The sequence below is a fragment of the Abramis brama genome (genome assembly GCF_963993115.1).
Source record: "Abramis brama genome assembly, chromosome: 19".
NCBI classification, from domain to species: domain Eukaryota; kingdom Metazoa; phylum Chordata; class Actinopteri; order Cypriniformes; family Leuciscidae; genus Abramis; species Abramis brama.
The window spans coordinates 4,876,056-4,903,834 of NC_139981.1; the positions used below are offsets into that span (position 1 = coordinate 4,876,056).

At 36.9% G+C, this 27,779-nt stretch overlaps 3 protein-coding genes across 9 annotated transcripts in view; 2 read left to right on the forward strand and 1 right to left on the reverse strand.

The window, feature by feature from the left end:
* LOC311069394 (CD276 antigen homolog) overlaps positions 1-2,092 on the forward strand; it is a 61,326-nt gene extending 59,234 nt beyond the window's left edge. For both annotated transcript variants that reach the window (XM_084092517.1, XM_084092518.1), the window contains one exon: positions 673-2,092. In XM_084092517.1, the coding sequence (XP_083948643.1) occupies positions 673-779 (107 nt within the window). In that variant the 3' untranslated portion in view covers positions 780-2,092. The remainder of the gene's footprint in view (positions 1-672) is intronic.
* Positions 1,663-18,279, reverse strand: zbtb8os (zinc finger and BTB domain containing 8 opposite strand). Its single transcript, XM_084092519.1, has 7 exons — positions 17,361-18,279; positions 16,117-16,141; positions 15,688-15,809; positions 11,057-11,139; positions 10,921-10,973; positions 4,635-4,671; positions 1,663-2,059 (listed from the first exon to the last, which is right to left on the reverse strand). The coding sequence occupies exons 1-7, from the start codon at positions 17,440-17,442 to the stop codon at positions 1,973-1,975; spliced, it is 489 nt and encodes a 162-aa protein (XP_083948645.1). The 5' UTR covers positions 17,443-18,279; the 3' UTR covers positions 1,663-1,972.
* A 134-nt stretch (positions 18,280-18,413) lies between these two features.
* LOC311069392 (uncharacterized protein) lies at positions 18,414-27,072 on the forward strand. 6 transcript variants are annotated; one of them, XM_084092509.1, is made up of 3 exons: positions 18,414-19,874; positions 21,248-21,463; positions 26,167-27,072. In XM_084092509.1, exons 2-3 carry the CDS (start codon positions 21,461-21,463, stop codon positions 26,971-26,973), a joined length of 810 nt encoding a protein of 269 aa, XP_083948635.1. In that variant the 5' UTR covers positions 18,414-19,874; positions 21,248-21,460; the 3' UTR covers positions 26,974-27,072. The 6 variants fall into 6 exon arrangements, with proteins under 6 accessions (XP_083948635.1, XP_083948638.1, XP_083948634.1 ...); XM_084092508.1 differs by lacking the exon at positions 18,414-19,874 and adding an exon at positions 20,750-21,078; XM_084092510.1 differs by lacking the exon at positions 18,414-19,874 and adding an exon at positions 22,831-24,282 and having other exon boundaries at positions 21,100-21,463; positions 24,433-27,072.
* Positions 27,073-27,779: the final 707 nt, after the last annotated feature.

Sequence of the window (27,779 nt, forward strand, 5' to 3'; positions counted from 1 at the left end):
GACTCTGTTTCCTTTCCTTTTTTTGGCTGAAGGTTGCAGGCTTGCCTTCTAGTGGCTTTTATGCATCCAACTGTATCCATACACTCTCATCTCATCCCTTTTCCCACATTTGTAGTAATGACACTATAACGCAAACCAGAAGTTGTAACGCGTGAGCACGCGATAGTTTTCTCGTGAGCACGCGAAAGTCTGTATATTTTTTATTTGTGCAAAGGTCTCTTCAGGGGCTCCGTATTAAATTGATCAAAAGTGCCTGTAAAAACTTTTACATTGTAACAATTTTCTTTTTAAAATTGAAAATAAATGTTGCTCTTTTGAACCTTCTATTCATCCAAGAATCCTGAAAAATCTATAATGTATGCAGCCTTTATGAGCATTAGAGACTTTACAAACATTACAAACTCCACTGACCCCAAATCTTTGAACAGATAAAGTGTCATTTAAACTCAATATGAAATTGAAATAAATTAAAATTTGATTCATCAGTGCACAATATTTCAAAGGAAAAATAATTTTCACTTTTATGTTAAATATGACTGAATATTCTGTTTGAAACGTCATTATAGAAGTAAAATTGCTCAGTTTTATGTTGACTGTATAAGGTGTTTGGAAATGAATATTGTGTAGATCATTTGTCAGTGACATGTTCCTCATGTCTGTCTTTTATTTCAGATGAGAACATCCAGAACTCCAGAACATCTGTTGTGGTTCTGTCTGTATTGTGTGCCATCCTCCTGTGTTCAACAGGCCTTCTGCTATGGTTATACTGCAAGCAGTGATGACTTCATATTACTGGACTGGACATATTACTAATTCCTATGAATAGCTTTTATATTCCTTTGTTGAACTTACAACTACTAAAGTGGGCTTTTATTCTTGTATTTAAAGTAGTTATGCTGCTCAACTAAAGTTTTTTAATATAATCCAGATTTTGGTAGAGAAGTACAAGAAACCATTTAAGTTGAAGTGTGTGATTTTTGTTGCAATTGCAATCCATTAGTTTAGCTTGCACTCCCAAATCCTCACTGAAAAAAATGATTCGTTGAATTTAATAAAACATTTTATCGTAAGTGGTTGCACACAATTGATTTTAGCTACATTTAAACAAATGCATTAAGTTGAACTTAATCAATTTTAGTTCAACTTAATGCATTTGTTTAAATGTAGCTAAAATCAATTGTGTGCAACCACTTACGATAAAAAAATTGATTCAATTCAACGAATCATACATTTCAGGCTTTTTAGCTTTTATAAAAAGAATCAAGAATAGTCTAAGAAATTTAACAAAAATTACATTTTGCAGAATTCACAGCTACTTTTTTTAAAATTGCCATTAATGGAAAAAGATGTCCATAAAGTGATGCAATTACAATATCAAGCAATGCCTGCAACACTGGCTCAACCCATGAGTTAGAGCCTCAGAAATGACACACTTCAGCTTTAAGACTGATATATTTAAAAACATTGACTGGACAAATATTTGTTTCTGTATAAATGTGTCAGATCACTGAAAGTCATTGTAGCTGCTGATGTCAAAGGATTACACTCTCTCTCTCTCTCTCACACACACACACACACACACACACACACGCACGCACGCACGCACACACACACACACGAGAGGTTTACTTTCACCCTTACATTAAAATGAACAGAATATAATGAGACTGATGAGATGCATTTTATTTTTTTAACTTTAGTACAAAAATAAGCTTGATTATGCATAGCAATGATATTTAAGTCATTGTAAATGACAGTATTTATTTTGGGTCATGTTTAAGTATTCACAAAATGAAAGGATTTTTTAATATCATTATTAATCATGAAAATCAGTCCAAAATATATAGTATTTCAGCCACGTAATCCACATAACACTCCACAGTTTACAGAAACGGCACCTCTCACATTCCAACCAAGGTACAATCTTTTCAAATCATGTCATTTAAAATGAGGTTTTGAATCAGCTGTAATTTTAAATATCGATGATGACAAAGATTTCTGGCTTTTCTGTATCATGTACCTGCATAGCAGAGTAGGTGATTGCTTTCACCTCTGTACCCTGCAAAACAAGAAAATAAAAGCATTAATCTGATGCCTGTTTAAATGAAAGTGTATTTTATGCACCAAAGGGAATTTCAATGTTTTCTTGAGTAACCCGGGCCAGAAACGCCCACCCAATGGTTTGCTTGGACATTCACCAGTGTTTCTGCTCAAATGAATAAACATATAGAGCTTGTTATGTCTGAGCTTTATTATATTTGGAAACAAGTGGACTGAAACAGATGAATGTTCCACTATTCATATACTATTTTAGAGATAAATCAGACTCCGGTATAAACAGCTCGGTAAAAATGTCAAGACACATAGTACAAGATAACAAGTTTTGTAAGTACGATCATAAATGTAATAAACATTATATAACAGTACTTAAGCTGCCTATAACATAGACAGTGGTCAGTATCAACACAGTCATGTTTGTATAGCTCCAATCTACTCCAATATCTGTGTGACAAAGTTACATTTCATTAGTATATTTCAAATCAGGAATTAAATCTGATAATAACTGCATCATAAATTTAGCTTAAATCATCTAATAACAAAAAAAGAAGAAGGTATTTTTCAGACTGGTCCAGCTAATGCACATGTACTACAAACTAGAGGCTGACATTTTTTCGGGAATCCCGCGGGTCACGGGAATCCCGGGGGTCACGGGAATCCCGGATGGGAAACAAAATCACTATTAATCACGGGATTGGGACGGGACAGGAAAAAATATCAGCGGGAGTGGGCTGGACCGGGAATCGTAATAAAACTATGATACCCAACTTTATACACAAATATACAGTTTCTATAAATAAACTCTATTTAAAATTTGAACTAAATTATATTTGCCCTTTCTCTTTATGCTCTCCTGTTTGCTTTGGTGTGGCTGGAAAAGTGAATGACGTGCTCCACACACGCATGAGACACACGCTTTTCACACGCCACACATTACATCCATTTTCTCACGCACAGAAAAATCGCAAAGCAAAGAGGACACGGAGACCGACAGACTAGACAGAGCAGGTTACTTTATGATATAAAAAAATCTCAGCTCTCAGATTCTGTCAATTTTATTACGAAATTCAAACAATAAATATCGTTTTGGCGCTTGTAAATGTTACGTGACAGATCCCTAGCGCACGTGAACCGATCATCTCTACTAGCTAATAGTTAATAAAGACGAATGAACACTGTTGAAAGATACAGTACAACTTACCGAAATGTATATTCCTCATACATAATATCGATCAATCAGTGTTTTTCATCAGCGTGAAGAGGTCAATAACATAGCTGGAGAACAATTATGTCACATTTACCTCAGGAAAGCCATTTAATGAACTTAATATAGGCTATAGCACGTAGCTGGCAAGAAAAAAAAAAAAGCTATAGAGAGTATTTTGCTAAATATGTGTTCTATATTACATATTTATTATATTTTTACTTGTATCATTAAATAAAGTTGTTATTATAATAATAAAAAAACGCATTATATTTAATTTGAGTTATTTTTAACCTTAAATAATAGCCTACTACCAGCTGATAGGGCTCTCTGTATGTTTACAGCATTAGGTGAGTTGTTTTTTTCTTGAGAAAAAATAACGCCTATCTTGTGTAGCCTACCTAATATTTATCCAAATGAGTCAATATTAAATCAAATCACAATAATTGAATTGAATTGAAATAATAAAAAAGCGTAGCTTACCAGAAATTGTACCATGTAAACATTGTAACATGTTGTCACTAAACCTAATAAAAATCAGTTTAGTTACTAAAATGTTAGTGACAATCACAATACACTTATTGTGATGCATTTTTTTTTTACTGTATACAGATTCCGGTCAAAAAAACACAACACGGGAGTGGGAGGGAATAGGAGTCATTCTTCTGGGATTGGGACAGGATTGGATGTTTTTTCGTGGGATTGGGACGGGACAGGATTTTTTTTTGTGGGAGTGGGACGGGAGAGGTTTGAAAATCCACTCCTGTGTCACCCTCTACTACAAACAGACTACTATATGGATTCCATATTGAGCATTATGATTTCTCCCATTATTTTTATATGATAATTCTAATTCTAATTCTATTGTCAATTTCTGTACTCTGGTTCAGGGCTGATGCAAGCAACAGAAAACATGTCCAATCATGCATAGTGGTTGAGGTCAGCTAGAAGAGTCTGGTTATGCATGCATTTTCTACAATCAATTAAGTGATTTTGTGGTCATTTGAATGTTTCTTTGCCCATCGTCAACTTCTGACGAATGTGTTTTGTAGCTTGCAGAAATCACTGTATTTATGAAACTCTCATGACTCTGCTACGACTTGAAAGGAAGTTTATAGTTCCAGCTTCCATTTGTTATTGCGGTCAGAAAGAACAACACGCCGGTCATAATCCCGGTGGATTTCCATAATGGATTATCAAAAAAATCAACAAACCATGAATGCCCATTGATGCGTTTTCTTTATAGGCTTCATTGCATACCAACAACATGAGCTACTGTTTAAAAAGATGGGGTTTAACTAAAACAATGCCAACCACAGATGTAGTTTTATTTTATAGACCACAGCTGTGGCCACAGACAGACAGACTTTACCTGTGGGTGCTTATTTATGCTGAATTCTTCACCCCATCTACAAATTAAAAAGGGAGAAAGAATAAAAGTTATTTTAGGAAAACATCATTCACACCTGTAGTTCTCAGAAAGCAGACATAACGGTCGCCAGCTGGAGTGCCCTTGAGAGCCACCAGAGGGCACTACACAACAGACCGCTGTCACTCATTAGCACTCGTTGTTTTCACCTGTGTCTCATCTTCTCGATTGCTCACCCTATATAAAGGCGGGCACACACTGTGCGATTTTCGTCTGATTTTGAGCCGAATTATGAACCGTGCGACTCTTTTTCGGGTCGGGCCGATTTTCAGCTTTGTCGTGCGTCGTTTGTCGTGCAGTGTTCATGCAGTGTACAGGGGGAAACGAGAGGCGATTAACCTCTCCCGACCGGCAATCGGATGGTCGGATGAATTTCTGGCATGTTAGAAATTTTGGTCGCTCCTCGTGACTATATCGCGCAGTTGAAGCAGAGATACGAACCGATTGCCCTAAATTCAGTGTTTTTCCCTCACTGCGCCTGCGCGAAAACAGAAGTTTAACCATTTCATCTGCAGCAAAAAAAAAAAAAAAAAACGAAAAGAGGGAGATCTTTAAGTTCTGTAGTTCAAACTAGCTACAAATTACTGTTTCTTACCTCCAGTCCGTGTTGCAAAATGGATTAACCATTACCCCAGTGATCTCAAACTCAATTCCTGGAGGGCCACAGCTCTGCACAGTTTTGCTCCAACCCTAATCAAACACACCTGATCCAGGTCTTCAGGATTACTAGAAACTTCCTTGCAGGTGTGAGTTGGAGCTGGTTGGAGCTAAACTGTGCAGAGCTGTGGCCCTCCAGGAATTGAGTTTGAGATCACTGCATTACCCACTTCTTCCAAGTGATGTAGGCTACACTTTGCCTCTTTTATTAATTTGTTAAACAATGTTTTTGAAATAAAGCTGTTTTAATTTTCATTGATGAATTATTGCAGTGTTCGGACATATTATAGACGGTTAATAATTAATGATATGCCAATAATTCATTGTAATCGACCTAAATGTTTTAGACAATTTTCAATGAGGAGGAGTAGCCTAAGCTGTGATATTTTATTATCCTCACAGTGCGTTGGTTTTGCGGTGATGCGCTATGAAATTATTGCGTGGCAATTTAACAGCCTATCACTTTAATAATAAAAGTAGCCTAGGCCTTCCCTAATAATAATATAGGCCTACAATAATTGCCTACTAATAATAATTGAATACATAAATTGGAAATGCTAAATCATCTTGATATTGATAGCTGATGCTTGTTTTGACAATATCTCTGGATACATGATATCGTCTATAGGCAACCCAGCACGAGGGTTTATCGCGCTGATTCGGGCATATTTCACACGTATAGTGTGAGCAGTGAAGTCGCAGATCGACGTTCGGACCGTATAGTGTGAGCACAGAAATCCTGAGCTTTGGCTTTACATCGCATGCGATCTACTCGTTCAGTGTGAGTAGGTACCTTGCTGAAATCGCACAGTGTATGTCCGCCTTAAGCCTGGTTCTTTCTGTCATTCCCTGCAAAGTCTTGTTTAGTGTTTATACTGCATTTCTGAGCATTCTCCCTGGTTACATTGTCTCTTGGATATTTGCCTGTTTTTTTTATTCCCTTTTTGCCCTTGCCTGCCTGTTTGCCTGTGATTGTACCTTTGCCTGTGTTTGATTGCAATTCTGGATTACTCAAATAAACTGCATTTGGATCCTCAGGCCTTTGTGTCTCAGAACAGTGACGCAGACTCTGAAATCCCCAATTCCAAATACTTGCTGGGAAAGTCTCTGCTGGGAAAGCCAACCACAGTCAGGAATGTGAGGCCGCCCTCAGGGCACGAGGAAATCAAGCATTGAAAGTTTATTTGATGCTTCGTTAAATAGGTTGGCTAGACTCACAATGAAATGCCTTGAATAGTGAAATTCAGGTTTTATTTTACTAAGCAAAAAACACACACTGACTACAACATAATCAGTTATTAGTGGGTTCTCTCTTGTTTTTGCATGTGTTCATAATTTCTTTGTATGATTGCTTGGCCCAAAATTATCTCTGCTCAATTTTATTGCATTATCACAAATAAAAGAACTGACTTCAAGCACAGCTAGCAATATGCTCACAAAATCTTTAACAAATTTTGTATGATATTCGAATAGATGAAAATGTGAATTTTCTTAGGCCAGACGTCACTTTTGGCCACTACTGTATCAAATCTCAACTGCTTGATCCTATCTGCTTAATGAGACTAAAAGGAAAGAAGATATTAAAGGGGTCATGACATGAGAAACCAAATTTGCCTTGATCTTTTGGTATATAAGAGGTCTTTGTACCATTAAAACGTCCTGCAAGTTTCATAGCTTAAAGGACAAATCCAGTGAAAAATGAACCTGGGGTTAATTAACACATGGTTACCGAGTCGATCGTTCCCTGGGATGCATTTTCATGAAAATCAAATGTAAAGAGTTTTATCTTTAAAAACAGATTATCTTATAACACTAGTATATGGGGCACAGAGTAAGTAAAAGTAAATCGCTAGTTAATACAGACAGTTTAATAAGAAGATACTTTATAAAGACAGTACATTACGCGTATACAGGCAGGATCCATCTTGGAAAACAGTCTTGACTAATCGAGCCACGAACGCCGTGCTACGTTAGATTTCACAAACGTAATTCCTATCAACCAGCTCACTTAGCACGGCGTTCGTGACTCGATTAGTCGAGACTGTTTTCCAAGATGGCTCCTGCATGTAAACGCGTAATGTACTGTCTTTATAAAGTATCTTCTTATTAAACTGTCTGTACACTTACAAAGTTCTCAATGCTTCGGTTTCTATGTAAGGACCCTCATTATGCTACCGTGTTAGTGTGAGGCTATTTTGAGCCTTGTTAGTGGTATTAACTAGCGATTTACTTTTACTTACTCTGTGCCCCATATACTACTGTTATGAGCTAATCTGTTTTTAAAGATAAAACTCTATACATTCGATTTTCATGAAAACGCATCGCAGGGAACGATCGACTCGGTAACCATGTGTTAATTACCCCAGGTTCATTTTTCACTGGATTTGTCCTTTAAGACGTCCTCCCCATTATAAACGAATCATTTATTTAATCAAGCTCTAAATACAGCTCGTTCTGGATCCATGGTATGCAGTGACGTCACGGTACGAAGTGACGTCGTTTGCATATGACCGCCTCCAGCGTAGACAACTACGCTTCAAGCGCAAGATAACTACGCCTCATTTCATCATCGCACCCCTGTCACGCGCTTCACATGTGTTCAGTCGACGTGCAGCGAGTGAGTGTTTACAAGAAGATTTCATGTCACGCAGATGTGCTGTTCCTGGCTGTGGACAAACAACATGTTTGAATAATATACGCTGCTGAAAGATCCAGACGTCAGGGGAAGATGGATGCAGTTTATTTTTTGCGGACGTCCCAGTCACGGCAGTGTTAATTTAAGCGTGTGTTCTCCACATTTCAAGGATGAGTGACAGTTGAGAGCAATCGCAGTATGATGCTGGCTTTGCCAGAAAACTTTTGTACAAGATAAGGCCGTGTGGACTATTCTGGGCTCAACAACGACGACGCAAACTGTAAGTAATTTAGGCTATTTAAAACTTAAAACTTTTTTAAAACGTTAATTGCAGTTTAATTCATTATTGTTCAATAAAAAAAAAAAAATTTTTTTTTTTTTTAATTCATTATGAATAATCACCGTGTTTTTATTTAGTTTAGCCTACTTATTGTTTTCATGACCGTCATGTTCATGCCCCGTAGGCTATTAAAAGATGTAGGCTGTCAAACTGACAAAATAGTTTCACACTTTCTATGTGGATGGGCTGATGCATTCTTAGTTGTGTTGATGGTTCATTTCCTCTGATTCCGACTCAAACATCATTGCAATCGCCATCGCCTCACACGCATCACCCGTTACTATGGTAACGGTAAACACAGCTCCGCAAAATCCGCACGTTTTGACAAGGGGTCGTTAACAATTGATGCATAGGCACTGACGTTATCCAGTCATAACAGTGGGTGTTAACCATAGACTGTAAAAAAATATGGACGTAGTGTCCGTGACGTCACCCGTAGGTTTCTGAAGAGCATTTTTGAAGCCTAAAGTAGGCGGAGCCGGCCGTCGCCATCTTGGCCTCGCGTCACTCCCGGATAACAGAAAATAGGCAAACAGGCAGGGCGTGAGTGGAGCTGAGGAGCCGAAATCACCTAGCTCGACGTCATAGATATAAACACTGTTTTATATCTATGATATATCTATAAACACTGTTTATATCTATGGCTCGACGTGATCGAGTTAGCTGATGATGTAAAGCCAATTAAAAGTTCCTGTTTTTGCCCTTCGAAATATTATATTATAATATTTAAAAGACACGGCTACAAGTGAGACTGTGTATTGTGATTCTGTACTATTCTGCTAACGTTAGTTGAAAATGTATTATGCAGTAACTTAATATTACTCTGAGAGTGTGTGTGTGACAGTGATTTATGTGCACATGTCAGTCACTCTTTCTTATGGTCCGTCAGCACGGCATCGCTCGTCAAGTTCGTAGAGAGCTTATTCAGTCCATTTTAAATTCTGATTTTGGCCGCCTCTCAAATGGGTTATAGATATATATTGCCTATGAAGTTAAAGTAAATGCGCTAGAAAATCCGCGCTCCTTCATGGATGTGCATTTATAGCATGGACGGAGAAAGCGCCGACGCCTGCATGATTTCATCTGACGGTACATAAAAGCATATTATAATCTATATCTGTTCCGTGAGAGCAGAACGAACGAGCCTTTATTGACGTTTTTAAATCTGAAAACTCCAAAAAGCAACGAAATTGTCAGACATCCATTAGTGCATGTTCACAGAGGAAAACTGAAATAACGTTACAGCGCTGGTTGTTCTCTCGAACGATACTCGACGACAACAATCCTAAGCCGTGGGCGAAGTTAAGGTTACTTAATGGGTGTATTCAATTGTATGAAATAATCCCGAAAAAAAAGCACAAAACACGGCAGAGATGGCAAGTTCAGCAGCTAACATTTGCTGAGGTGAAGTGACGGCTAGTAACGTAACAACAGACAAGCGGCTAGCATTGACATCAGCGACAACCCACCTGTCACTCAAGTGGCCACACCCTTAATTATGCAGAACTTTAAATATTAATCAACTAAACGGATGAGTTATAAAAAAATTCACCCCCCTCACAGTTGTCATGAAGGGCAAAAATAGCTGTATAGACCAAAGCCACATACAGACACCAGGCTGTAAACACGTTTTTTTCTGCTGTAAAATTTGGCATTTTAACATGGGGGAGATACAGATTTGACTCACTTTTGACATCAGCCTCAAGCGGCCAGTCAACGAATTGCAGTTTAACTCACTTCCGTGTTGGTTTCAAGAGAGAGACGGGGAGGTTGCCGCTTGGTGTTAACACTGAACTCTTAACGGGGAAACACCCCCAAAACAGACTGTTTGAATCAGAGCATGAGAAACACGGTGGGAAAAGGTCATAAATCACTCAATTTTAAACGTTTTTTGTCCAAAAGAGTAGTAATACTATAATTGCACCTAAGGGAACATAATAAAAGAAAAGAAAAAAACATGTCATGACCCCTTTAAGATATTATAAACAATAACATTATGATTTTCTGTAAAGCTGCCTTGAAACGATGTATATTGTGAGCAGAGCTATATAAATAAATTTAACTTGACTTGACTACACCAAAAGATTTGGAAGCTCCTATAATGACACCAATCCAGAGGCAAAAATCATCTTATTCATTTGTAATATGCAGTATCAGTGTACTCTTGCTAAATCATTTATTTTGTAAACTGAATATAAATATCAAATATTTCATTGTATTATAGCAGGTGTATTGCTTTTCTTTTTTTTCTTTTGTCTTTTTTCCCGGGAAATTTGAGTCACATGTTGTTACTCGTTTTCTTAGAAACTCACCCTTTGATGAAAATGTCATCAAAATATCACCATGAAAGATTTCCAGTGAAAATCTCACTTTCACTGTGAATCCGATAAAGAATGCAGGAATTACATCATTTTGAGTCTTTCCGAATCAGCTTCCTGTCTGGCTATGTAGAACCAACCCGAAGAAAATTCCATCATTCGGATCAATACACATAAGGTTAGCGTTCTGCCGAATGTTTGCCAAATATAACTCTGTGGGACGTGAGGTACAAGACTTTTGGGAAGGAGGCTCTCAGCTTTCCTGGAGTCCGAACTTACCCAATAGAGCGGATTCTGTTCTGCATGCGGTCTATATGCAGAACTTTGACTTCCTGAAAAACAGGAAGAGATGGGAGATTGTTGGAAAATAGATTAAGGTCAGGGAAAATAAAACATCAGTGTGTGCATGTGTTACCCTTGGGACGAAGAACAAATCAGCGCTAAACTTAAAGAGCCAGTCATCCAAAAAATGGAAAAGAAGTGACTCCATATCGTCTCCTGAAACAAAACACACCAAGCAATCACTTAGTTCGCTACACGTTTTATTTTACTATGAGAGAGAGAGAGAGAGAAATAAGAAAACATAGAAAAACACTGACTACAACATAATCAGTTATTAATATTTTGTTCATAATTTCTTTGTACACAGCCTGGCCAAAAAAAGTTTCCTTGCGTGATCACAAATAATACAACTGACTCCACGCACAACTACACAATAAGCTTACAAAATCTTTAACAATTTTTAAATAATATTTGAATAAAGGCTGAAAATATCAATTTTCCAAGGCCGGACATCAATTTTGGCTGATGTACAATGAAAAACAAAAAGACAATTATTCAGTTGCTTTTGCTTAAAGGAATTGTTTTGAACCTTTTTGACTCCAAGCCCCCCATATAAGACAATATTCAAAGGCTCTCACATCTAAGCTGTAAGCAGAAGTAAATAAACTCAAAAATATGAGTATCTCAATTTAATGTTGTACTTTTTTCTCTGTTGAATCACGAAAACAGCTCGGTTTTCAGTGTTTTGCTCCATAAAAGTCTGAAAAACGGAATAATTAAGCACTATAGATGTGGTCTTTGTCTCATAAAATGTTTTGGTCATCTGAAGTCATGCAACGGCTATATAGATCAGTTTTCATTTCTGCCTCTGCACACTTTGAGAACTACTAGACTCAGCTCATTAAAATTTAATTAATTAGTTAGTCTGCTCCTCAGCAGTTTAATTATGATGACATAATCCAATTTAATTTCTAGAATGTGGTCTGGTCTGGCTTTGAAGCTTTAAAAGAGTGTTTATTGCAGAACAAACTCTCTCTGACTGGCTTATTCACTAGATTCCAGTAAACGCTTCACCTCACACTATAGGGCAGGGTGTTGCCATGCACCTCATGATACGATACACATCATCATAAATATAATAAATCATGAGTGAATCACGACTGAAACTGGCAAACAAGAAAAAGATACAGACTTGCTCTGTGTGTCCAGATTGGTTGGACGATCTCCAGCCCAAAAGCTCATCAAAACACACCTATTCTAAGGAAAACACACCCAAAACTTTAACTGCCAAAATAATGTGATATAATTTTATTTCCATGCAAATCAAGGTTGAAAAGGGAAATTTTATCTCCTTAAATGATTAGTTCACCTCAAAATGAAAATTTCCTAATCATTTACTCACCCCAATGCCATCCAAGATGTTCATGTCTTTCTTTCTTCAGTGGAAAAAAAATTAAGCTTTTTGAGGAAAACATTTCAGGATTTTTCTACACAGAATGTAGAAAACACCAAATCAATGCAGCTTCAAAGGGCTCTGAACGATCCCAGCTGAGGAATAGGGTCTTATCTAGCGAAACGATCGGTCATTTTCTAAAAATAAAATAAATGTATAAACTTTTTAACCACAATTGTTCTTCTTGTGCTGGTCTGTGAAGCGCCAGGCATTACGTAATCAGGTTGGAAAGGTCACGAGTCACGTCATCTGTCTCAAGTTATTTGTCTGTGTACTCCGGTTCAAAAAGATAGAATTCCATCTCATTTTCTCTTCCAACTTCAAAATCCGACATCTTTGTTTTAAGATAAGACCCTATTCCTCAGCTGGGATCGTTCAGAGCCCTTTGAAGCTGCATTGATTTGGACTTCAACAATACCATTGAAGTCCATTCTGTGTAGAAAAATCCTGAAATGTTTTCCTCAAAAAGCTTAATTTCTTTTCCACTGAAGAAAGAAAGACATGAACATCTTGGATGGCATTGGGGTGAGTAAATTATCAGGAATTTTTCATTTTGAGGTGAACTAATCCTTTAAAGCAGGATAATGATGACAAAATAAAAATAAATTAACTTCCCAGGAAACCGGATCAAATCAGGGAAAATCCTTCAAAGAGAATTAGCAAATATGACTAAAATATTCAGAAAGAAATCATATTTAATGTCAACAGTAAGAATAATCCAATTTAAGTGCAAAAAGTGCCCATTATAAGTGATAGGAATGCAGCGTATTAGCAGGCATTTCACACACGTTCATGCACACACCATGACAAGACAAAATAAGTAATTTATTGATACATATTGTAGAACATAATGCAGAACTTTGCACAGTCAAAACTAATCAAGTCCAGCAGCTGTCAAGGACGAGTCGAGTACCAGAGTCCATTCTGGACGGTTTAAAAGATGACCTGATGCTGGACAGGAGTTTTTTTCCGATTTTGATTAACTCATTCAATTGTGCTATGATTTCAGAGATACAATCATATTTACCAGGAGCCTTCGCATCATCTCCTACCACAGATGTAATATGCATTTTGAGAGTTGGTCAGTCTCCCACTTGGTTAAACTGAACCAATAAGGGTAATTTTTGTGTTCGTAAAATAACATAGAAACGAAGAGGAAAAAACTGCTGCTTTTTGTCCACAAACCCAATGCATCTTTCTCCTGATCAAAAGAAGCTCGATTGGGCTGGAATCTGCCCGATCTGACAACACTGGTGTTATGTTCACGTCACTAAAGTCTGATCCAAAAACAGCAAGCCTGATTAAACAAGAAAGGAAACACTTCATTCCAGCACTATTTTTTTTATCTGTGGCTCAGTGGGTCTGTGATACGAACTGGAACAAGGAACTGTCTCTATGCACTTTGAGCGCACACACACACATACTAACTTTCTGAATTTCCTCATGGGGACTATACAAATTCACACACACACGCACGCACACACACACACTGTTTAATATGTATGGAGAAGAACTTCGTTTTTTCATGTCCTCAGCCAAATTAATCTTACACACACACACACACACACACAAACAGGCGCACACATCTTTGTGGGGACTCTCCATAGACTTAATGGTCTTTATACTGTACAAACTGTATATTCTATCTCCTTACACTAACCCTACCCCTAAACCTACCCATCACAGAAAACTTTCTGCATTTTTACATTTTCAAAAAAATATAATTTAGTATGTTTATTAACCCATTTCCCTCATGGGGACCGCTGCCTGGTCCCCACAATGGAGGTGATCTCAGGTTTTACTATCCTTGTGGGGACATTTGGTTCCCACAATGTAATATAAACCAAAACACACACACACACACACACACACACACACACACACGTATGGAGAAGAACTGAAGCCAAATGAATCTTCCACATTGTCTCTGTGTCCAGACGTTCATCTTGTTTGTTTGCACTTCTCACATGCACAAAAGCTTTATGATTATTACTCAAACTGGACCCTTTTGGCATCATTAATTCACTCCTACACTTATTCCTACATTTATTCACTCCAACCGGCCAAAAGTTTGGAACAATTACAATTTTGTAATGTTTTTGAAAGAAGTATCTTTTGCTCACCAAGCCTGCACTGATTTGATTAAAAATGCAATAAAAACAGTAACATTGTGAAATATTTTTACAATTTAAAATAACTGTTTTCTATTTGAATATATTTTAAAATGTAATTTATTCCTGTGATCAAAGCTGAATTGTCAGCATCATTACTCCAGTCTTCAGCGTCACATGATCCTTCAGAAATCATTCTAATATGCTGATTTGCTGCTCAAGAAACAATTCTGATTATTAACAATGTTGAAAACAGTTGCTGTTTAACATTTTTATATGCTTTATATAAAGAGTGATACACTATCATTCAAAAGTTTGAGAAAATAAATTAATACTTTTATTCAGCAAAGGCACATTAAATTGATTAAAGCGACAGTGAAGACATTTATAATGTTACAAAAGATTTCTGACATTTAGATTAATCAAAGAATCCTGAAAAAAGCTTCACGATTTCCACAAAAATATTAAGCAGCAGAACTTGTTTAACAACACTGATAATAATAAGCTTCACTGTTTATAACTGAGAATTGATAATAATTGAGCAGTAAATCTGCATATTAGAATGATTTCTGACGCTTTCCTGTACAATTGGTTCGATTCCTAGGGAATGTAAGAACCGATCAAATGTGTTTCTTGAATGTAATGTAAGTCGCTCTTGATAAAAGCGTCAGCCCAATGCAAAACTTTAAATGCACTGAAGGATCATGTAGATCACTGAAGACTGGAGTAATTATGCTAAAAATTCAGCTTTTATCACAGGAATAAATTATAGAAAATATTACTTTTATTATAATTATTTTATATTGTAATAATATTTCACAATATTAGTTTACTGTATTTTTGATCAAACAAAGCCTTGGTAAGCATAAGAGACTTCTTTCAGAAACATTAAAAAATCTTAAGTATTGCAAACTTTTGCACCATAAACAAAGCCTTTCTTCATTTATAAAATTCCCATTGTTGTAACTCTCAAATCTCCTTTGTACTTTTCAAACTCACCATGTCACAATCGGTCACATGACACACAAAAACCAATGGAATTTAGCATGAATTTCATTTACAGAAGCTCAAATGAGATTTGAGATTAAAGCCTACAGGTTTAATTTTTCTACTTTTAGTGTTATTTATTTAGTGTTTAATACAGTAGAATCCTGTAATTCCAGGTGGTCTGAAAAGAAAAGGTTGAATATTGTTTCCCACCTTCTGATTCTACTTCTACAGTGTCAGTGGGTTCCACAGTTTCTGTATCCGTCATGTAGCCAAACATTCCCATTGCACACTGCTCAAAAGCCTCTTCCAGAGAATCTCCCCACGAATGAATCCTGCAGTAAAACAATAAGCAAATGTGTCAAAGTTGGGAATGTCACTATAAAAATGTTTTTCTAAACATTCAAGGGTGGGTTTCTTAAACTTCCCTTCATCTTTAGCTTGTTATAACCAAACATTCTTGCTCTTCCTGTAAACTTCCGGGACTGAGCCAATGCTGAACAACTCATCACATCAATAGTGATGCAGAAATGACATATTTTCTTTGAAACCACTGTGTTTTCCATCTGATGTTTATTTGTGGAGCTTTGAGATTTCCTGCAATCTTTGCAATAAAGTAACAGTACACAGGGAAATACTTACTGGACATCTGCAGTATGATCAAGATCTGAAACAGAAGATCAGATATTGCTTTGATGATGACATGATTTTGATTAAAAATAAAGCTTCCAAAAGGGGGGTTTCGCAGTGATCTTATAAAGTTTTAATCTTTAAAGAAATCTTTTTTTTTTTTTTACATTTGAAGAAACATTAGAAAGAAACATTTTCCATTTATGTTAAATGTTCTTCATGGAACCATCCATGCCATATAAAGAACCTTTATTTTTAAGAGTGTATATATAAATATGTGATGAAACAAGAATTTGAAAACATTGAGCAATCACGGCACTACAGTATTTTACTTCCAAACACTTTCTCTTTTTTTTTTATAATAAGAGCTGAAAACACAAAAGAAGATATTTTAAAGAATATTAGTGACCAAACAGTTAATGGGTCCCATTGACTTCCATTGTATGGGAAAAAATACTATGGAAGTTAATGGGATCCATCAACTGTTTGTTTACTCATATTCTTCAAAATATCTTCTTTTGTGTTCAGCAGAAGAAAGAAATTCATACAGGTTTGGAACAACTTGAGGGTGAGTAAATGATTTTCCTTTTTTGGTGAACTTTAAGATTGAGGTATTAGAACATTATATAATACAATATGAAACAAATATTTTGGGAGTATATCACAGATTATATAGACCCTTAACATTTAATGATTTATTATCAATAGATTATAGTTTTCGACATTTGTTTAAAAAAAAATGTCATCATAGGTTACGTTTGAGTTTTCAAGTTACACCGTTTTGACCTGCAGGTGTCGCCAGCGCGCAGTGTTTCAGCACTTCGAAACCATAGACTGTAAAAAATCTACTGATAATTCTGCAAAGCAAATGCGTTTATTTTTTCTATCACTACCTCATACACGTTTTACCATAACTAATCTTAAAATTAGGTTTAGGGAATATATATTATTATATTTTAAATAATTTGCTATCATTACCAGAGACGGGCTCTGTCATTACGTAAATTGTGCGTGGTGACGTAAGTCACGTGACCCAATTTATTTTCATGAACCTTCACAATACACTCGCCTGTCAATAGTGCGTTTCTGTAACGTTCCCGTCAAGTAACGTCCATACATTTACTTATATGTGACTCTCATGTATGAATGACATACTTTTAAGGACATTTAAACCACGATTAAGTACGTTTTGTTTGTGTTCGTCACTGGATCTACATGACGCATGCGGAATAGACAGTGAATTTGATTTCACTTACACTCATATTTCCTGGTGATTGGAGGGTATTTTGACTTTGTTGCTTTTTGCGCCTCCGTGAGATCAAGTTCGCGGTCATTCATTGTCCCGGTTTGAGTTATTTTATTCCTTTGTAGGGGTTATCTCCGTGAAAACATGCTAGACGTGTGAAGACAGAAACAGTGAACTGTTATCTATCACAAGAGTCAAAATCTATGCACAAAGTCAAAATAAAAGTCCCGTTAGGACTGCAACAACAAAAAAACCGTAATACATATTTGCAACAGTTTTATAAATGTCATCACTTTTTAAATGTATCATTTTTCATGTTACAGTGCAAGGTTGTGGTAATGATAATTGTTGGTATTGATTTAGCCTACTTGAGCTGTAAATCCAGCAGCAAAGCACCTCATTCAGCCATAAATGGATAATTTTTCATTCACTAATTGGAACCACTTCAGTAGATGGTAATGGAGGAGTAGACCGAGGGTTAATATGTCATATTAAATGTCCTAATAATTAATTCTCAACTTTGATATTCCAGTAGGCTTGGTACTTGGTTATGTGAACTGGTTTTAAAGGATTAGTTCACTTTCAAAAAAATTTTTGCTGATAATTTACTCACCCCGATGTCATCCAAGATATCCATGCCGTTCTTTCTTCAGTCGAAATTAAGGTTTTTGAGAAAAACATTCCAGGATTTTTCTACAGCGAATGGACTTCAATGGCATCTAACTATTCCAATGTTCAAAGAAGGTTCAAATGTCCGTCTCAACGCAGCTTCAAAGTCTACACGATCCTAGTCGAGAAATAAGGGTCTTATCTAAACGATCGGTCATTTTCTAAAACAAATATATATATATATATTCTTTTTAACCACAAATGCCCGTCTTGTACCATCTCTGAGATGCGCCACGTATTACGTCATCACGTTGGAAAGGTCACGAAAAAAATAAAAATAATAATAAATTAAAACAAAGATGTCGGACGATTTTGAAATTGGAGGAGAAAATCATAGACAGTAAAAGAAATGGACACAGCGACCCCATTGGATTCAACAGAGAAAAGTGAAGTCAATTAGAAGCACTAACTTCCTGATGGTCAAGCGAACTGCGCAGACTCAAACTGAGCTTGACGACGTGGATGTGACGTGAGCAACCCGTCTGTCTTCTAGTAGCTGTGCCAAGAGAAATCTGAATCATTCCCTTCCGAAACTTGCAGAGACGGAGAGTGTGAGTAGGAGCTGTTCATGAGCTAGGAGCAGGAGAAACTTTTGCTAAGTATTCTGATTAATTATTTTGTAATTTTGCCTCCACGTCCCCCCGACTGCCCGTGAGCTTCTCCTCCTGTCCATACGGTAATCTCTCTACTGTGCGACAGAGAGTCATGTGGTTATGACGCAATCGTTAGCCTATTTTTTACAAAAATGGCTTCTACGGGACCATAACGTTAGATACAAGGTAATGGAGCCTTTTATACATTTTCGTGTTTCTTTAGAAATAAATAATGGACAAATGGAGTCTTTAAATGCCTCAGATGTAAAGTTATTCGCTGTCAAAGTGACGCCAAAATGAATGGAATGGAATGCTAACAGCAGGTGGGGGTCCGCTAATCAGTGGCGGCGCCCGGGGAAGCTTCAGTTTTTTCCGAAACATTGGCCCCCCTGGAGAAAATGAGATGACATTTTTCGCCCTTCCTTTTTGAACCGGAGTACCCAGTGGGGGTTCAGCGAAAAAATCGACAGCAGGAAGTGGCTGCCGTTGACAGCCGGAAGCCCTGCCATATTAGGATGGACCTGCCATTTCGTGGCAGCCAATCAGTATCGTCCAAAGTAGTAGCAACCAATCACATGTAACTGGAAGTCAAGTGACAGCGGCCAATGGTCAATGGTGGCGCCGGCGATAACCATAAAACATGGTAAATCGTGTTAAACCATACTAGAACATTTTAAAACTTTTTCAAACTTTCTGGCTAGGCTTTTTCAAGCCAACTTAAAGTTTGTCTACGAACTTTACCATCAAGTTCAGGATTGTGGTCTATCATTTTGATTTCAGAACAACAAATACAAAGCCTGTTTCAACAGTTACAGCTGCTTCATTAAACAAAGACAAGAATATATTAAAGTAGTACTACAAATGTAAAACTGAACTTAAATGATAGCAAATATGATTTTAAATAAAGGTAATCGATGAGACAAAGTTCTTTTTTTCTTCTTCTTTTAGACAGGTGTAGCCAAGTCAGTAGGGGGGCGCTGCTGAGGGTATCTGTAGAGGGTGTAATTTCCCTTTAAATATGCCACTTCATATGAGTGGAATGGACACTGAGTTACCATTGCAGCACATTGCACGTGAGTGTCTGCATGTTATCAAATCAGGTTGGAAAAGATCAGTGAAATACCCTTTTGTATGTATTAAAACAAATGACTCTATTGTAGAGAAGTTGCTTTACAGGCCCTTACGTTGGCTATGTTGAGCGATGGATACGAAAGACTCTTGTACTTCCTGTGGCTTTTGAAATCAGCCAAAAGGCAACTAAGGTATTTATTCTTATTGATGTAATGCTGGAATAGCTAGCATATTTTAACATTGTTGATTTGTATTAAATATATGGACAGTGGTTTCTAGTTGGAACTGTTATGATGTGGTGCTAGTTTTCAATGTTATGTATAGATATAATAATTAGTTGTTTTAATGAGTATACTTTTGCTTTATTTACTATTGTCTTTTCTTTGTAGAGTTTGATTTGCCTTGTGCAACTGATCACTGTTTTCCCTGCCTTTATTTTGTTTTTTATGGTTTTGTGATTTATCTTTATTTCTTTGTTTTTTTGGCCCAGACATGAACTGGTTGTATTTATATTTTTCATAAGGTTTATTTTGTGAATTAAAGCTAGGTCATTATTTACATGTTCCGTTATTGAAACTAAGGGGGGAAGATACTCACTTTGATTCACCAAGTGTGGTGTGGAAAGAGTTTTGTGTGTAATTGTGCATTAAGTTTGCTGTGTAGGAAATTTGATTTCTTTTGGGGTTATTGTATTTATTTATTGGTTGTGTATATTTTCTTTTTGAAGTGTTGTCTCCCTCCATAGTTACTTGTATTGCCATCCTGTGCTAAGTAAGTTTGGCCAGCTTTTGAGTGGAATCAAATGAGACCAGAATTCATGTATTTAATAAAAACTATGCTTTGATTTGATCATCACTTTTGCCTTAAGTTTATTCATTTAATTGGATAGCCGAGCGGGGAACCCCGTAGTGATTTGGGATCTCCTACCCAAACAAAATTGGAGTGGCGTAGTCAAGAGCAGTTACGAGCACCCTTATTGCCCCATCACACAGGACTTTCGTTATTTAAGTTTAAATGTATATTTAATATGTATAAAGAATATATATTAATAAATGTACAATATAATGTAATGGAAATTATTATTTAGCCAGCTTAGACCATGTATGGTGTTAAAGAAACTGCAAGTTGCATATCATCTTCTTCCTTACAGCTGAAGACGAGTCAACAAGGACATTTGCAGAAGAACAGAGTGTTCTTCTCTAAAAACAGATAAGCTTGCTTGCACTAAGAGCAAAATATATACTTGGTTGTTTTTAGAATGACGTGTGTGTGTGTGTGTTTGTATAGCAAAGGGGTGTTAGAATATGTGTGAAAATGGAAATGGAGATAACAGTGTACATGGGCTTGTATATCAGAAAAACAAGCTCTGGTACGAAGAAGATAAGAAAGGGAGAGGTAGATATGAGTTTTTTCTTTGTATATAAACTGGGCAAAAGGAGAAGTCGAGGCCCTTCTCATATCAGACTCTGCCTGTTGTGTGAACTGCCTTTCTTGCAAGGGTTAGGGTTTAAGCTTATACTATAACCTTTGAGATATCCAACTGTCTTCCAATTATTGATTTTAGTCTAGAAAGAATTTCCGTGACAAACTGGCGACGAGGATGGGATCGCAAAGCTGATGACCTCCGTGGACGAAGCAATTGACTGATCATTCCAAAGACAAGAAGTCTATGGCTCCGATACCCCAACTTTAAACTGTAAGGGACGGGAGAATTGTGGACGCCACGGCAGGCCTAGGCGGACGCGATCTCGAGTAAAAGAAACCCAGCTGCAAAAGCATGGTGAGGAACATTTTTGCACTAATAAAATATATCGCAAAGGGGTCAGTGAGACGTGTTCTCAAAAGGTAAAGACCAGTAGTGACGATTACTGGCAGGGTGTGGTGACCACTCGGGGAAGATTTTCAGAAAGTTATCTGAAAAAGGTAATTAGTGCAAAAATGGGTAATGTTAATGATAAAGAGTTGGAGACAGTTGTTTATCTGATATATAAGCCCATGTACACTTATCTCTATTTCCATTTTCACACATATTCTAACACCCCTTTGACACGCACACACACGTACACACACACACGTACACACACACACATACACACACGTACACACATACACACACACACACGTCATTCTAAAAACAACTAAGTATATATTTTGCTCTTAGTGCAAGCAAGCTTATCTGTTTTTAGAGAAGAACACTCTGTTCTTCTGCAAATGTCCTTGTCGACTCGTCTTCAGCTGTTAGGAAGAAGATGATATGCAACTTGCAGTTTCTTTAACACCATACATGGTCTAAGCTGGCTAAATACAAATTTCCATTACATTCCACCCCTTTTTCATATCTTGAAAACAAAATAAAACAGAAATAAATCTTCAAAGAAAATAAATAAACCACTCGTTCATTTGAAAATCATCCATCATCATAGTTTGCCTGGTTTGGCCTTTCCTATAACAATTTCATTAGTCAAATTCATGAGCATTTACATCAGCATTATCCAGAACCATATCATTATACCTTTCTGAGTCAACATGGTCCCGTGCTTTGAATCTTCTCATTGTTACATATTCACCACCCATTTCCACTGACATTAGTCTATTTGTCACAGTTCTGGCAATAACTGACTGGATGCAAGTAATCAGACATGGAATCACCATTAATATTATCAGACATACGCACAGTATCGGGGCGATCACGGTTATTCCCCTGCTGACCCAAGAACCAACCATCTAAAGGTTTTCCCATATCTGATGGAGTGGCTATGGTCTCTTTCATGTGTTTGATAATATCTGATACATTATGACTTACATCAGGCAAAATTGAAGGTCACCCTGACTACAGGACCCCAAGGGATGGCTCAATGGGGAGGTAGATATTTTTGTGTGTGGTGGACTTCAGGAAAAGGTACCTATGTCCCGATAACCATCAAAATGATTGAACCACCTAATGAAGGAAAGGAACTCTCCTCATTGATAGATACAACTAGCATAGAAGAAGAAGAACAATGGTTAGAACAGCAATTCAGTCTCGATCATGGAGATAAGACAGTTCTGCATGCTAGAGCACAATGTGAGGGAAACAAAGCATGTATGTTAAGTATCTTGCAGAGACAGGCATTACAGATAACTGAGTCATGTTGGTGGTGTTTGCAGATGGATAGAACTTGGAAAGCACAGCCATTGAGAAGCCAGCACATGAACGAATTAAAGGGGTTAATTTCTTGTGGCACGTGGGAAGCATTAGTGGGGAATGGAAATATTGAAAGGAAAGATGTCAGCTGTACAAATCCAACAGAGCATTACACAGGTGGGCATGTATGGGCAGTGAAACCGCAGGTAGGAGATACTATACCTTTGAGATCTCCAACTGTCTTCCAATTATTGATTAAAGTCTAGAAAGAATTTCCACGACAGTGATTACATAGGCATTTCTTTCTGTATGTATAGCCTATATTTAATTATTTAACAAACATGTACACTCATTCATAAATTATATTTATACATGTAAAAATTAATGTATATGAGTAAATTATCATCAAAATTTTTTTTGAAAGTGAACTAATCCCTTGTTTGTTTCGTGTTGATATACATTGCACAGGATTTGCCAGATGCAGTCATTTGTCATGTTATCTCCCATCATACATCAGTGTTATTTTTTATTACTCTGAACTCATGAAGTCTCATTCAGTGAATACTAACAAGCAACTGGCAGAGACACATAAACTCCCGGCAGCTGCTGTGTAAATCACGGCAGGAATGTGAGGACGTAGACAGTACATTTCCTCAGTGAAGTCACAGGGGCTGAATTTGAGAAGGATGTTTCGACAATTTTGTCAGACCTTTCCATTTTTAGTCCATAAATAAACACAAAACTGAAACTCAGTCTAAACGTTGTAATTTTGAACTTCCTGACCGATTTCCATCAATCTGATTATAGCTTAGGCTACATTCTAATGCTTTCCAAAATGATTTGCATTGGTATAATGCTGTGTTTTTATATGTTTTATCTAAAATTTCTACATCATTAACTCTTATTTATATTATATATTGAAGAGATAAACTCAGTGTCACCTGATAAGAGTTGAATAATAAGGCCACCAATGACATCATATAGCCTACTTTTGCAAACTCTTTTGCAGTAAATGAAAACAAGACCTTTATCAGAACCTCGTTTACATAAAAATGACATCTCCAAAAAAAAGTCACTGTCACTGATGACATCTCATATTCTGTCTTCACATCACAAATAGTTCTTTATCCATAAAACGTTTCCACTCCATTCTGGTCACATACTGGGAACACAGACGAGCGATACAAAAATGTCCTAAAGCTGTCATAGTAATGGGACAGATGACCAAATGACCAAAACTAACTGTTGTAAAGGGTGTTATTCTGATCAGAACAACAAAAAACACGGACCTTCTTAACCAAGGTCTCTGGCAAATGAATGTGATGTTCCTCCTAAAAGCAGAAGGGGGCAGTACTGTGTAACTTTAGTCATACTGTCCAACCGTGCAATAAAGAAGAAGAAAGCATGCACGAGAAAGTTATAAATGGACCTAAGAATGTTCTGTTCATTGCAACTACGAGAAATATTGGTGATTTGTAAGTAAATGCCTTGTTGTTACGATATAAAATGCTTTAACAGTAGGTTTCTGATTGAGTCTAACTTTTGTGAGTTGACAAACAATTCTCTCTCTCTCTCTCTCTCTCTCTATATATATATAATTGTAAAAACTTTTTTATATATAAAAGTTTATATTTTATTTTTAAAAATGTCTTTAAATAGTCTTGTGTGTGCATGTATGTATTAAAACCACAAATATTCCATGTTGTCTCTGTCACTCAACAAAATCAAGCCATTTTCATGTAAATGCTGTAAGAACTGAGTTCACTTTTTTGAGCTGTTATTTAATTCCTTTAATGGGTGATTATGAATAAATGGAAAAAGTCAACATCTAATGAATCTTGCCTCAATGAAGGCTCATGCACAACAAAGTTTTCCTTTCCTCAGTTTACTTAAAGGAGTCTGTAGTTCTCTTAGCCGAAAACTCCCCTGCTAAACATACAGACACATTTATATTCTTGCATCTTGATTCTGTCATTGGTTCACTGACTTCCATCTGTTGACTCTTTCCTGTTGTTAACTTAGTGCCTAATAACTTCCTTATACACTCACACATATGCTCAGTTCCACTTATTCTCATTGAAGACTACGTTTCTTCTAATGCAACAAACTTCATACATTAAAAGTATACTATGCACATTTTTTTGTTCAAAATTTAAATTAGTCAGTCTCTAAATGTGCTTTTGTCTTTCACTGATTCACTATGTTAAGCCTATTATAAGTGTTATTTTAGACCTCGGGATAGTTTTTGCGTACATGCGTCACTCGCCCGTTCATTTTTAATTTGTAGCTTGTCTTGGTAAATATGTAGGCGATCAAATATTCAATATCTCTGCTCTCCGTAATTAAGGTAGTTGGTTCATTATCAGCTGGAGCAGTTCAAACTAAGATCATGTAATTTAGGCCTCCTCTGCAACCTATTTTTCCCCTCAGCACTCTAAAAAGTGAAATACTTAATGGTGATTGGCATATTTTTGGCACCTTCAGACTCGCCTTATCACAGTTTTATGAATGGCAGATTCGGCACGTTTGGTGGAGGAGCGGCGGTAGTTCCAACTTCAGTATTATTTCATGATGTTAAACTGGTGAAATTACCAAAAAAAATTGAGTGAGAAAGGTTGACATGGAGCAGCTAAATCTCAAAACTCCGGAGAATCAACCTTTTAAAAAAACAAAACGCAGAACAGAGAAGATTGTCTGCTTGCAAAAAAATAAAATGCGACAGATCTCGTATTAAAACAGGAATCAACATAGGCTTGGCTTTTCGGAGATGGCGAGAACTGAGGGATTTGAAGTGTTGTAAAAGCGACGCAAGATGGCGTTTTTATTATAGCCTACAACAGGTGAGTACGTTATTTTATTGAACAGATAAATTGCCAAATGTCGCTCTCTAGCAGAGTTCATTGTAAAGCATTATCTATTGTGAAGATCATTTCATTATGGTTGTTGTAGCGCTGTGCTGGAATTTATTTTCAAGGAAGTATCGTGTCTATTAATGGGCAAAGCTACAGTAACCTCTCCAGCTATAGTCAGCTTGAGATCCTTTCCATCTAAACTGGTTATATCTCTTAAGCCTAGTAGTGATCGTCTAATGAGCAGTAGGATAACCATATTCATCCGCACAGTCACGCAGAGCCAAAGCACAACCAAAACAATGTTCTTCCACTAAATGCATGCAGTTTTGCTTTTTTTTGCTAGAAAAGCAAAAAGTAACATAGTACCTTTTAACTGTGGCCTAAGTATTTAAATAACTTATGGGGTTGTTGTATTGTTAATTTATGTGAATTTTGGATGGCTTAATTAGTAATACATTTGAAGAACAAATCTGAATGTTTACATCTCTATTCAATCTGTTTCCCTAGGTGGTGGTTTGGAGTCCTGACTGCATCGAAATGAAGCCTTCTGAGAATTTTCTTGGAGTTTCGAGGGCCGAGACGACTAAGGAGAGTACGGAAACTTTGGTGCTGAGCAAAACAGAAGGATCGGCTTTGCTCTTTTGCCAACGGCTGAAATATACAGTGAGAAGTATTCAGGTGCCCGATGGAAGTCCTTCAGATACTAAAACAGAAAACAGAAAACTAAAACGGAAAACAGAAGCTGAACCATCCATCTCCCGCTTTTCAAATGGCAAAAAGACTTGTGGTAAAAAATTCAGCTGTAATTTGTGTGGCATGGAGTATAAGCGGAGCTTAAACCTGGTGCGTCACATGCGAATACACACAGGAGAAGCGCCGTACACCTGTGAACTCTGTGGGAAGGGCTTCCGTCGTTCAGACTGGCTTAAATTGCACCTCACTATCCATACGGGAAACAAACGGAAGCGCGTGAAGAGATTCAGTTGCGATCAGTGTGGGAAGAAGTTTTGTGACTCCACCGCACTCCAAAGTCATTTATACAAGCACAGAGGCGAGAGGCCGTTCGCCTGCGCGTATTGCGACAAGACGTTCTTCAGTCAGACTGATCTTAATCGCCACCACAGCGATTCTCATTCTGAAAAACAGTTCTGTTGCCCCGTGTGTGGAAGCGGATTCTCACGCCGCTCGACGCTGCAGAAACACATGCGGATTCACACAGGAGAGAGGCCTTTCTCCTGTCCAGACTGTGGAAAGACTTTCCCTTATAAATACTCCTTGGATATGCATTGTAAACTGCATTCAGACAAAAGTTGATGTAATGCACATTCATGCATATCACATGAATGTATGATTTACTCTGTTTATTCTAATTTATTTTCCTGCACAATGCCAATAAAGAACATTTACATTTCATTTCTGTTTTTTTCAGTTGCTTATAGATAATAAATCATGTTACATTTTTTCTAAAACAAAGTTATACATATGCACTATGAATAAAAAAAAAAAAATTCCAGGACATGCAGCTTTACAACATTTGATGTCTTGTGATGTCATGTTATTCCCCTCAAAAAAGTATTCTTTAGATAAGGTCTGTAAACTCCTTTCAGTCTCATCTCATCACATTTCAAGAAAAGCAATGTATAAAGGTAAGTGGTATCACATATGATTGTGTAAACATGAATGTAGCCTATAAACCACTCGAAATGTAGGCTATAATCAGTGTGCGAGACAAGGTTCATCTCTACAAGAAGTCAAATAATTTATTGCCATCTAAGGTTGATTTGATCAAGTTAATGGAGAGTAAATGTTCTTTAAATTTAAGCATTTGTGTTTCTGTATTTGAATCCTGAAATTTTGCATTCACTAACGTCTAAATACACTTTCCTCCTACACTTCTTATAATTTACCTTATTTAGTAGATGCAGATAACCCTTAATTTCTCTTGACCATATACATTATTTCAATACATTTATAAAACCATATTTATTGAGCAACACGATAAACTCTCGGCATCTGCTGTGTGAATCATGGCAGGAATGTGAGTAAGCGGTAAATTTACTCCCAGGGGTCACAGGGGTTGAATTTGAGATTGACACTTTCAAGGTGTGACGTAAACTGGA